The sequence below is a fragment of the Coloeus monedula genome, assembly GCF_965178545.1.
Source record: "Coloeus monedula genome assembly, chromosome: 1".
In the NCBI taxonomy this organism is placed as follows: Eukaryota; Metazoa; Chordata; class Aves; order Passeriformes; family Corvidae; genus Coloeus; species Coloeus monedula.
The window spans coordinates 95,805,978-95,818,539 of NC_138781.1; the positions used below are offsets into that span (position 1 = coordinate 95,805,978).

The 12,562-nt window shown below is 38.4% G+C and overlaps 1 protein-coding gene across 1 annotated transcript in view; it reads right to left on the minus strand.

Annotated features, from left to right (window-relative positions):
* Positions 1 to 4,159: 4,159 nt before the first annotated feature.
* The window catches only part of ANKS6 (ankyrin repeat and sterile alpha motif domain containing 6), a gene marked incomplete at its 5' end in the record, with an annotated part of 41,396 nt that continues 32,993 nt past the window's right edge, over positions 4,160 to 12,562 (minus strand). Inside the window, 3 exons of the mRNA XM_082277536.1 lie at positions 4,160 to 4,916; positions 10,963 to 11,059; positions 11,968 to 12,084. Coding sequence (XP_082133662.1) covers positions 4,867 to 4,916; positions 10,963 to 11,059; positions 11,968 to 12,084 — 264 coding nt within the window. The 3' untranslated portion in view covers positions 4,160 to 4,866. The remainder of the gene's footprint in view (positions 4,917 to 10,962; positions 11,060 to 11,967; positions 12,085 to 12,562) is intronic.

Genomic DNA, 12,562 nt, shown 5'->3' on the forward strand with positions numbered 1-12,562 from the left:
CAGACAGGGTCCCAGACAACCACGTCTAGGTGGCCTGCTTCAGCAGGGGGGCAATGGACAAGAGGTACTCCAAAGGCTCCTTCCAGCCTCAGCCATTCTGTGGTTCTGTAAAATGCATCTGTGGCATTGCTAAGGACTACAGTTTGTGTGTGTGATTGACACATACACCAAATAAGCAATTAAAATACATGATAGGAGATAAACACTACCATGTTTTAGGAGCATCTATATCTATATATCTATATATATATCTTGTATTCCGTGGCCCAAGCAGCTGGAAGAGTGGATGTCTGCATACACAACTTAATTACCAGCACAGAGAATGATACTTTCTGTTTGCTCTAAGTAAAGGTATATCAGCAACAGATTTTGAACTAAGTCTGTGATAAACAGTAAGTGCTTTGGAGTCCTGAGCTGCTGAACTAAGTGAATCCCAGGGCATTCAATATTAATTCTGACTATTCAAAAAACAACCTAAAAGAGAGGCAGATCCTGGAAAGAAAACCAGAAATCCCAATCTAGTAGCTGTGCTTCTATCTCTAGCTTTTACTCAATTTGTTTTCCTTTTACTCATTCTTCCCATTCTTAGGAAATAATGGTGGCAGAGAGTGACTTGGAAAAAACATATATGGACAAATCTGTGTAGAACAGTCGAAATCAGGCCCCTTGTGATCAAATCTATTGCACTTTGTTGGCTACTGTCTGTGCAATGGTTTTGTTCCACAAATCAACAGGAAATCTCTCCACCAGCTAATTGGAGGCCACCGATTCTGTGGGGTAACAAATCACTTAGGCTTATTAAAGACAAGAACTCACAGCCCACATATCAAGTGTATACACAAGCACATAATATTTTTAGGTTATTTATCAGGAAATGCCTTGAATGGGCCTGTTTTCCAACACTCACCTTAACCTGCTTATCACCTTCAAGAACCCTGCTCCAGTACAGCACTATCCCTCTGCTAACAGCCCTGATATCACACTCCTCTTAAGACCAGACACACCTATTTTGAGAGTGTTGTACATGCTTAAAAACTCAGAAAAGTAAGAGACCAATTAAAATGCTATAAATGCAATGCTGGGAATATGGCAATCAGACTTCAAAAATCTGTTTGCTGTTGTTTTTATGACTGTGTGTTAACTCCATTAAGTTTTAATGCACACTGGAATGCTGTGAATGACAAGTGGCAAAAATTGCTTTGAAAAAATTCCTTGCTGTGACACTTTAAGGAGGACACTGCATTAACAGTTTATTTCAATAATACAAACTTCTGAGAGACTGGAAATTAAGTGTTCCAAATGAGCTTTAAATATAGCACAAGAAGTTTCGGTTTTAATGGACAAAGCCTGTTCCCACTAAATGTACCCTTGTACTGCCAAGAGGGCTTTGAAATAAAATAAAGTGGCAAGTTCAAGGCTATTAGTGTCAGAGTCAGACAAGCCAAGCAATCGTAAATTAAGCTGATCTCGGTATTAAAGGAATCTCTTTGCATGAACTCTTATGTTCCCCTTCACTCTCAAAACCAAAGTTGCTCCCTTGAGAAGGTACCTGGCTTCTGAGGCAATTGCTGAAGCATGAGAAATACTATAGATGACTGCATGAATAATTTCCAGCTAACAAAGTATCTTTACTTAAAATCTGATCTTCATTAATGCTCAAAGTGCAGAAAAAGAAAATTAAATTCAAAGAAACTTATAAAAGCTTCTTGTAAAATAACAGTGCTCCTCAGCAGTGTCTTTGGGTTAATAACTACAGATTAGTCAAGTCTATAACGCTAGACTGAATCATAACAAGAACTGGTTTTTGTAGCATTTCCTTCTTTGGTAAAACCCAGAAGATATCACTTTTCATTATGAGGTAAGCAAAGTCTGCCAACAAAGATTTTCATTTGAACTGAAAAGGAGGACACAGAAAATGAACAGCAAATGGGAACAAAAAAAAGTTTTCACCTTTGAAAGTCTGTGACAAATCAGGACAAGTCAATGAAATGACAGTCTCCATCTCTGGTCTCTTTGTCCAAGTGACTGCAACGAACAACCTGATCATAATGCAGTGGCATGTCTGGCACCCCTTCTGGGTGCTTTGGATGCCTTAGGGCCTGGCAAATGCTAGTAGAGGTCTGGACAATTGAATCAAACTTCTGGTCTAGTGAGATACTGGGTTTTGAGGCCCTGGTGATGGTACTGACTGGACCTCCACTGCCTACAGCAGAGTTTAAAGAGCAGCCCGTGACAGCCCTGACACACAGACACACAATACAGGACTCTGACTCAAACTTACCTCCTCTCAAAGGCAGAAAAAGAAGCCATGGTAAAGAACCTGTTTCATTTCTCCACTTACGATGGCAGCTGAATCAGGCCAAAGAAACAGACCTTTCAAACTAAGTGCAGCTGAGGATATGAAGGGTTCCCAAATCTAAAACCACATCTTTTTCTTCCTGTGTTAATAAAGCCAACTCTTCACATAGTGGGACTTGTTGATAGGACAGTCTGAGGAACCCTTTCTTGTGTCAACACAAAGAGCCTATATGTATATGCCAGCAGGTCTCCTTTGGCAGTGTTGCATTCCATTTAAATCTCTTTTCTGCTTGTTCTTTGAGGTACTTGGGCTAAGATTCCCAGATTTACTGCACTATTTTTCCTCAGTCACTACGCAGCTTAGGAATTGGTTAATAAATCCATCAGCTAGAGAAACTAAAGCCTAACTCTTCCCTATCCTAGACCAATGTCTTATGGGGCCACAGTCCATGCATCTTGAATTATTTTTTCACAGTGAGACAGATTCATCCAGAAGAATGAAGCATGCCCCTACCTTGCCTTATAGTCCTGAGGTTACTACAGTCTTCTGGGCAGTAGCATACATGAATTTGAACCCTCTTATATTGTAGAGAAAATACGTCTCTCAACCCTGCAAAAAGTTTTCTGTACTGAGCTGGTCAATGTCTTACTGAAAAGGGCCTGAAAAAAAACCCTAAACACCCACACCTCAATCTATTGCAGGTGAGTACTTCTCCTTTCAAACAATAAGGGTCAAAAGCAACAATGTTAATGTTTTCTACTGTTAATAAGAACCTCCAATTGTTTCTCTGCCTTGAGGTCCTTTAACCAAAACTGTCCACATGTTTCTTTAGGAAAGGACAATGCCATTAGCTTAATGTTATATGGTTTGCACCCAACACTTCAGTAGATCTCTCCTGCCATATTATCTTTAGTAGCAGCTCTTGAAAACTGTGAAAGCAGAAACAATGTATTTTTATGCAAAAGCTGAAATTAATTCTGAAGCAGAATTCTGCATAAGGAGTGCTTTTCTTCAGCCTAAGACACATCAGAAACAAAATGACACTCGAAATGTTTATAGTCTTATAAATTTGGTGACATATGTGTACTTAAAAAATGGAACAAAAGTATTTTGCACATGGCTTTACCAATTACACTTGCAATGTTATTAGCATGACCAGCAATGACCCCAGGGTGCTAACAGGCTCTGATTGCCCTTATCAGCTCATAACCACCTTTTTTTCTGCAATACCCCTCTGCAACCTCTTCTCCTCTTCCTCCTGGGAATTTAAGCTGCCAGTGTTTGAAGTCAGCTCTGACACAGCACAGCTGCATAACCTACTGCAGCTTGGCCACTCTGCTGTTTGCTGCCTGCATCCTGGAGTGGTACCTCAGATGGCCAAACCAATGAAGCCATCACAGAAACAGCTTGCACACCCAGGTGACATATCCAGACAGCTGCAGGACAGCAGGACCCCACCACTTTCACTAGTGCTGTTATTTTTATCACTGCACCCAAATTCTATCCCTAATTCTGCAAAACTCCAAAACCAGTACAGCGAGGAGCATGCTGAAATGTAAAATTTTTAGTTATGTACTTAGAACATTTAGGTAATTGGAGCTCCAAGATCTTCCTGCCTTTACCTGCAGTACTTGAGTCTTCAGAAAGATAAATATAATGTCAGAGGCTTCTGAAGACTTGTATTTTAATTCCTGATGATTTGCATTTTAACTACTTAACAAAAAAATGGTATTTACTAAGCAGAAAATTATTTCTACTTGTAATTACTGTAACTTTCATTTCAAAATTGCTACAAAATCAAGATATAAAAATGTATTTTTAAGTATATGCTAGCGTTACTGTCCAAAAAAACCCAGCCAATACCAGGTAAAAGGTTTTATTCTCAAAAAAAGTCAGCTATATAAAATATTTTAACATTCTGTTTAAATATTGGTGACAGATAATGCATTTCCTCAAATAAAGTGCTGTTTTTACAAATAGGTATTTCATTTTTACTTTTACTGCTGTTTTAACCTCATAATATTGAATAGATAAAGTATATTTTGGTTAACGAAGAATGCAGCATTACTTCTTTATATTTCTTCCCATGAAACCATTACATTTTCAATCTGGACTCCTTTATCTGTATCCAATCAACAGAGGCATATTCAGTTTACGTATTTCCCCATGTAGGAGGTGTCACAATTTGTGGTGGGCTTCCTGCCTTCTTCTGTGCTTTTGTTGCTCTTGACTGTGCTCATGTAGGTCTCTCATGGTTCTTCATCTACAGGCAAGAGTGGAATGAAACATCCATCTTCTTGTATGTTTATCCATTCTTCCTGCTCTTCGTTTTCCTTAAATCCAGACCACTGATGCCTTGAACAATTCAACACTTAGGTTGAACTACAGGAGTAATCTCTTTATTATTTTCTTTTACTTTTTGTGGGTTTTGTATTTTAAGCATGTTACTGCAGAAAATCCTATGTCAGTGTAGTCAGGACTAACCTTTCTAATTTTCATTTGTACACTTGGATTTACTTAGTCAGATGCCAAACTTCACCATAAAAAAAAATATTTTGTTCCAGTAGCTACCTTTTAGAAGAAACGGCTTCTTGTGGTTTTGAAGAGCAGCCAGGTGCTGTAAAAGGGAAAAAAAAAGTCTGAAAAACTGCAACCAGCAAGACTCACAGCTGTAAACAAGAGAGTAATTCCACAACTACTGGAAACAGACCCACATTTCCCAATGTTATACCAGAATCTAACAATTTGATCCTGTAATTAATTTTACTCATCTTAAGCTGTCTCCTGTATGGAGAAGGAATAAGTCAAACTCATGTGTGAAAAAGTCACTTATTGCCACAAAGTGTCGAGTATCCCTCTCTTCTCACTGTGCACTTTTCCAGTAAGTGATTACCTGAATCCTGTATGATTTTTATATGCAAGTCTATATTGATTTTGCTCCTGTTTTATGCCTCACTCTTCAATCTCTAACTCCCTCCTTTGGATAATTTCTACTTGATATTTTTGTCTCTGAATCCAAAAGTGAAAAGTAAATATACAAACAACTCTGTATCTGCAGATATATATGTATCTATCAATATATACAAGATACTATAATATGTAAAGAGAAACTGGAAGACCAGAATTTCCACTAACTATAGACTGAATGGCATAATTTTCTTTTTCCATCATAGGCATACTCTTCATTTAAACTTTTGTCTGAAGAATATGCAGTTTATTCTTTTGATATCTATGTCCTGCCTTTGTTCATTGCCCTTATTAGGTGTTTGGATTTTCTCTTTTCTTCCCACCTATCAGAGTGTTGTTTAGATGGTGGAGATTGGGTGCACGAATCTTGACACAGGCCCCCAAAATGAACTAAACAATTAGTCCTGGCAACTGGGCATTCAGAAAGTCCAATTTTCTTTTTTACCAGAATCATGTAAGCAAACAGGTCACCTCAAACCACAAAGAGAAACTTTTCCTGGGGTAATATAATTTGTTAAATCCCATTCTCTCAGAAAGCTGGACTTTATGCCGCCACTTGTTTCACTGAAGTTGGAGGTCAGACAAAGGAGGAGCATTTTGTTCCTCAGAGCAGTCATTTTGCCTTATGCCTCCATGGGCTGGTCATCTGTTCTAAATGTCGAAGCAGCACAGTAATTCTGTGTTTGCTGGACACATTCGCTGGGCTATAAAGAAGCAGTATCTTCCTAGTAGTTTCTCTGATCAAGGACAGGGTGCATTGTCAATTTTCCATGCTGTAATGGTAGCCAAACTACCAAAGTGTCAAAACCCGCCAAAACGTTCACTCTTGGAGTGAATAATTTCATCAGAATTTTCTAAAGGTGACCAATTAATTTCCATTAAAAAGAGAGATGAAGGCAACACTCCTCATGTGTACTGTTTGCCTATTCAGAGTTCATTCCTGGTGCCTCCAAACCTAATGGCTTACAGGTTCAATAACCTCTGAATTATTTACACTGCTCTGCCTTATTCAGGTCAGGCAAGGACTGGAGCATGGAATTCCCACAGCCTAACCTAGTGCTCCCTGGCATGGGGTGGGGAGGAAGCAGTCTCAGTACTTCTGACAGAAAGCAAATGTTTGTCAAAGCCTGTTGTTTTCTGCAATGCAGAATCAGCTCACTTCTAGCCCCAGGGATGATACAGCAACTGATGTACAACAGAAACTTTCTCCCAACTGTGAGCTTTACTATAATTGGAATAGCTCATCTGCCAAAACCCAACAAACACTCAACTCTTCCAGGAGTTCCTGTAGTATAACAGGGAGCTCAGGAGTAATGATCTCAGCAGGAGGTGCTCAACCAGAAGCTACAAGAAGTCAGCAAATGATTTTGAACTGCCAAAAAAAAAAAAAAAAAATCCAGAAGAAACTGTAGGGTGTTCCCTGAAGAAGCCTGTTGGGTGAAATTAGTTGTACCATCAATCCTCTACTTCTGATAGTCTTCCTTTTATTTATTCTGCCTCTCCTTGTTTTCTTTCTAGTGTATTCCCTAGAAGGGTGAATGTAGATAACCACTGCAGCTCTCCTTCCTATAAACACTCACCTGGATGTACTTCTATTTCTGCTGCATGCTATCTCATACCAGCAACAACTCCTGACTCAGTGGTAGCAGGGGAGGGACTGAGCCTGGGCAGTGGGGACTGGAGCATTTTGGGCGGAACTAAAGCTAAGGGGACACTGGAGCTATGGATGGGGAAAGGTGTAGAAGCTGCAGACATTTGCAGACGAGGTGATAATAATCAGGCGACAGACCTCCCAAAATTATAAACTACAGTTCCAGAAAGTAAAGATAAAATTTCTTTCCCCCTGCTTTTTCTTTTCTGATTCTTATGGATATACCTGGATTATATTTCACTTTCTTCTTTACACCCCTACAGGCTGCAAACCTCATAAAAGCAGAGATACACTGACAGCCACTCTGGTTTAGGTACTGAACTTTTAAAATTACTCAAAGTATTCACAAAATCACAGGGAAACAGTGAAACCAAGACAGTTGAAGAGCAGAATGTTTTCATTATCCTGTGAGCTACATTTAGCTTTCTAAAAGGGTAAATCATGATGGCTCTCTTGCTAATGGTGTCCAGACAGGCTCCTATGAAGAGCTGTGGAGAAATGAGATGATACAGACCATGCAAGAAGCATAAACATTTCACATACTACTTTTCAAATGTACCACAGGAGGCAGCCAGTTACAGATGCCATGAGGTAAATCAATGATTAGACTGTAATGAGCTAGAGAAGTAAGTTCACATCAGAAAAAACTAATTGTATTTACCATGGAAAAACTTGGGAAGGATACAATTTCAGAAGCCTTCCTTAGGTGGGAGTCCAAGATATCTTAACCTGAAGTACTAGCAGAAAAGAATACAAAACAAATACACAAAGCAAGTAATAGCAAATTTCTAAGCCCGATGTCCTAGAGAAGCACAAGGATTAAGCAGCTGAACTGCTGTGTACAGAGCACAGGGTGTTGTTTAAATTGTCACATAACTGAGATGTGATAACAGTGATGCAAATCTTTTTAATGGTTCAAGATGAAATGTAGGGAAACAGAGACCAGTGAGACAGACAGCAATACCAACCAGATTAGCAAAAATTGTACCAAAGAATCTGAAGTTCTGTGGAAAACAATCAAAAAGAGATTTGAGAAGTCTTGCCTCATCAACCTACTAGAATCCCTTGAAGGTGCCAACAGTCTTGTAGATAAAAGAGGTCCATTTGATGCCTGGATTTTGACAAGGCACTCACAAGGTCCAAGGTTAGCTCTTAAGATAATAAGGAACCCACAGGGTAAAAAGAAAATTTATTGTGTAGATGAATAATCTGTTAGGGAGGCAGAGGACAGAAGGTTGCAGTAAATAGTGATTTTTTCCATAGCAGAGAGATTCACCACTAGTATTTCATAGGGATCTGCATGAGGATATTCAGGATATGAACAGTATATTCAATATATGATTTTGAGAGGGCATATAGAGTGAAGGGAAAAAGCTTCCTAAGTTATCCATGTAAATAAAAAGAAAGGTAAACAGAAGACTGGCAAAAGGACTTCATGTGACATCTGTGCCCAAACAATACGACAGCAGACAAAATTTGATGAAGATAAATATGAACTAATATTAAGTAAGGCAAATGGAAAAGAAGATGTATGTGTGTTTATATAAAATTATAGGCTGTGAGCTCAAACTCAGTAGATTAGCTGGGTTGTAAGAAGTAATTCCAATTAATGCCAATTCAGTCTCCAATTATAGTCAACACAGCACAGTACTAGAAATAACTAGGAAAGGGCAAGAGAATGGAAAGTAGAGAACACAACTGAGAAACAGACATCACTCTGTCATGTAAATCCATAATACGCCTACATTTTGAACACTGTATGCTAGGCTGGTATCTCCCACGTCTGAAAAGGTAAGATCAGAAAAGGAGAAGAGAAAAACTATGGTATAGGAATGACAAAGCAGTCTATAAGCCTTCCACTTGGAAAAAAACATGAATGGAGAAGAGTATCACAGTGATCTGTAAAATCATCAGTGGCACGGAGGCGGTGAAGAGGAAACAACTGCTCACTGTATCTTCTGATCCAGTACAATGAAGCAAAAGAAGTCAGGACATGGCAAGTTCACAGCAAATAAAAGCAAGCAGCTCTTCACATCAGCGTCAGATGAGACTGGATGAAAAAGCTGAACACAACTGTATGGACCTTGGATCTGACTTGGTACAGCTGCTCTTATGCTCTAAAATGTTACACATTCCTGGAAATTACTTCAAGTTCCAGAGACTGCCTAAGGGTTCTGCTGCTACTTTTTACAATAAAAAGCAGCTTACCTGGTGCAGAAACTTCTTTTATCTACGTGTTCTCTTCCTCTTTTCTGTTAATGCTTCCGCTTCACAGCAAAATCTGTATCATGGAGCTCTCAAACACAAAACCCAAAAGCTAATCTCTGATGCTACCTCCTTGCAGCATCTTGTCAAAAGCTCAACAGGAGCAACTGTTGCCTCCATTCTTACAAAAGGATGCTGTCCCCAGCTCTGTGCCACCACTCTTGTCCTTTGATGTCTTCAAGACACTTAAGGTCAGCAAGTTGCTTGCAGGTATGTTACACCTCTATGCTTCTTTGGTTCTTGAGTAATTCCAGTTCTTTGCACCATGCAATCAAATCCCAAATAGCTTCTGCTCACCTAGTAGTACCTACAGAAGAGGTTCTTCAGCTCTGGGATGTTATCAAGAGACATTCAGAAGTTCCCATGCATGCTGAGAATGGAAAATTGCACAATGCGTACAGGGACACCTGATAGTGGCTTTCAGCCAAGCAGACTACACAGAGTACTGGAAGTAGCCCACATTCACTAATTACCCCAGCAATTCCTAGTTTTCCTCAAGACATCAGCAGGTCAACAGTTAGCACCTGCTTTCACATAGCTAGTGAAATGCAGCTGATTGAGATGGGAACAACTGGGACTAGCTCATTATTAAGGTTTCCTAAAGCATACAATATCTGAATTACTTAACATCACCCCTAAACAAATGAAATTATTTTGTGAGTGGATGAAAGCAGCAAAATAAACAATTGAAGAAGAAGCACTTTTAACATGGTGAACTTCTCAAGGCTAGTCAATGGCTTTTGTTGTTTCTACTAAAACATGGATACAGAAGTACACCTATGTGGATAGGTTATGCCCCATTCCTTAATCTGGAGTAACAGATGAGTATCTGCCTTTGTTTCAGGTGGCTGGCAGCACAGAGATTTGCAATTTTTATATTGGAGAGTGTAGGAAATGTATTCATTAATTACAGGTCAGCAACACCTTCCTGAATGCTTTGGTTACAGACAGTGCATTTTAAAAGGCAGTTTCTCCAGCTTGGCTAGAAGAGAACACTGGTGCTTGGAAGGAATACATGTATTCCGAAGAATCCAACTATAGATAATATAAAAATACCACCTATGCAAAATAATTAAATGCACGCTTACCTAAATACATAATTAACATAGCTGCCTCAACTGTTACGCTAAATTGTAAATCCTGAATATATTTATTCTACCTTATCATACTAAAGTGTCTGCTATAAAGAGTATGCAAAAGAGTATGAAGAGTATGTATCATACAGGAACACCTCCCACTGATGCTACATACATACATACAGACAGTACAGACAGTATACTGTACACTCTGGATTGCTATACTTACATCCATTTTCTGTGTTTAGTAATGTAAAACAAAAATCTATGCTTATTCCAGATAGTACTGAGGGGTGTATAAACATCTTAGAGATACCTCTACTGTTCATGTTGAAATCTTCTCTACAGTCACAGCAAGAGACATACATCATTAACCAGGAAAGCAGCTAACTGGCTTGCTTGTCACATTCTGTCTTCCAGCCAAGTATTAAATAAAATATCCACACATTTGGACATTAGGAAGACTTTTTTCCCCAAAAGAGTGATTAGACATTGGAATGGGCTGCCCAGGGAGGTGGTGGAGTCACCATCCCTGGAGGTGTTTAAGGAAAGACTGGACATGGCACTCAGTGCCATGGTCTAGTTGTCATGGTGGTGTTTCGTTATAGGCTGGACTCTGATCTCAGAAGTCTTTTCCAACTGATTTTGTGATTCTGTGATTCAACCTGTAACTAATTTTTCAGTTAATTTCAGGTGCTACTTACATTGGGAATGACCTGGCGGCCGTGTGTTACTAACACTACTCTCAAAGGAAGAGTGGAAGTTGTGTATAGTTTCCTGTAAAATCTGTCTCTCTCGACCCTGTAAAAGAACAGTAAAATAAAATAAGGTATTCTTAAATTTCTGTTTAAAAAACTAATTTATTATGAATTCTCAACAGATGTGTAAATAATGTGTGTCTGTGTTCAGCATACTATTAGAAATAATAACAAATCCTTACCTCACAGATACATATAGAAAACCTTGTAGTAATCTTTTCCTGACACTACCAGACACCAATAAAAACATTTTTGTTACTTTCTTCCTATCTTTACTGCATGTCTTAGCATGGAACATCATCCACCTCCCCTAATTTTTAACCTCATCACTACTGTTTATCTAAACTTGGGGAAATTGTCTGTGTTTTGTTTGTCTGAGCTTCCACTATTAGAGAGCGAATGGACCTCAAATCTAAAAAAGCTGCTGAGAAGCTTCAGCAGGCCTAATCAAAGACAGGTTCCAGTACAAACTCCCTCTGACAAGAGCACTGTTAACTGTACACATCTTAGCAAATCTGTTAATATTGATATAAAATTCAAAGGCATTAAAAGTGTAAGAAATGAGAGAAGAACTATTTACCTAATTACAGAGGAATCAAAACCTGTTATGTTAACCAAAGGACACCTTTCCGCTTATACTGCATTCTCTAGCTGGACTATTGCAGCCAGATGATTCTTTTTAGCACTGCTGAAATCAATATTCAGAAACTGCAATATTGCTCCTGTTTACAAATAGCTTCTTCACTGGACTAAGAAGGAGTTATTGAAAGAGAACAGGAAGTCCCCCAAAGGAAGATTTTTCACTAATGAAATACATGGAACACTTTGCTTGGAAAAAATTAATTTAGCTTTTCTAACTAACATCTGCAACTGAATTTCAAAATGTATGTTGAATTAATTATATAAACAAGCCTTGAAATAATTTACTAAGTACAGTACTTCAAAATTTACCTTTCCTGCATTCAGTTCAGAAATAGCTGCCAAAATTTGCTGTCTTGATCCATCAGTTTTAATACCCAGCTCTTTCAGATCACCATCAGTAAGTGTAAGAAAAGCTTCCATATCCACCTGTATATTAAAAAACAGAAAGAAGAAATAGAAGAAAAAAATATAAGACAAATTCACCTATGCAAAGATTCATTACTACAGGTTAAAAGTGGTTTGTCAGGCTTTTTAATCATATAGACTTACTGTAAATATTGTGCAAAAAGTATTTTTAATGAATTTCCAGCACCAAACAGTACACATTTTACCACTCTGTTGTAAAGCTTCTAATCTGCTGTTAATCATTTAACTAATCGTGATAGTAAATCTAAGATATTAATGGATTTTTAGTTTTTTTCCCCATCAATTCCTATTAATACAGAATATATACTCTCTACAGAAATTCCTCTGCCTACAGTAGCAGCTACTTGAATATGCCTAAGGTTTCTCTCTTTTCTTTTCTTCACCCTTTTCCCCTAAGTATTTTTGGAATTTCAGAATATTGTGTTTACTTTTCCAGTGTCTCCTGAGAAAAACCTAGGTTTTGTTCATATATCAGTTT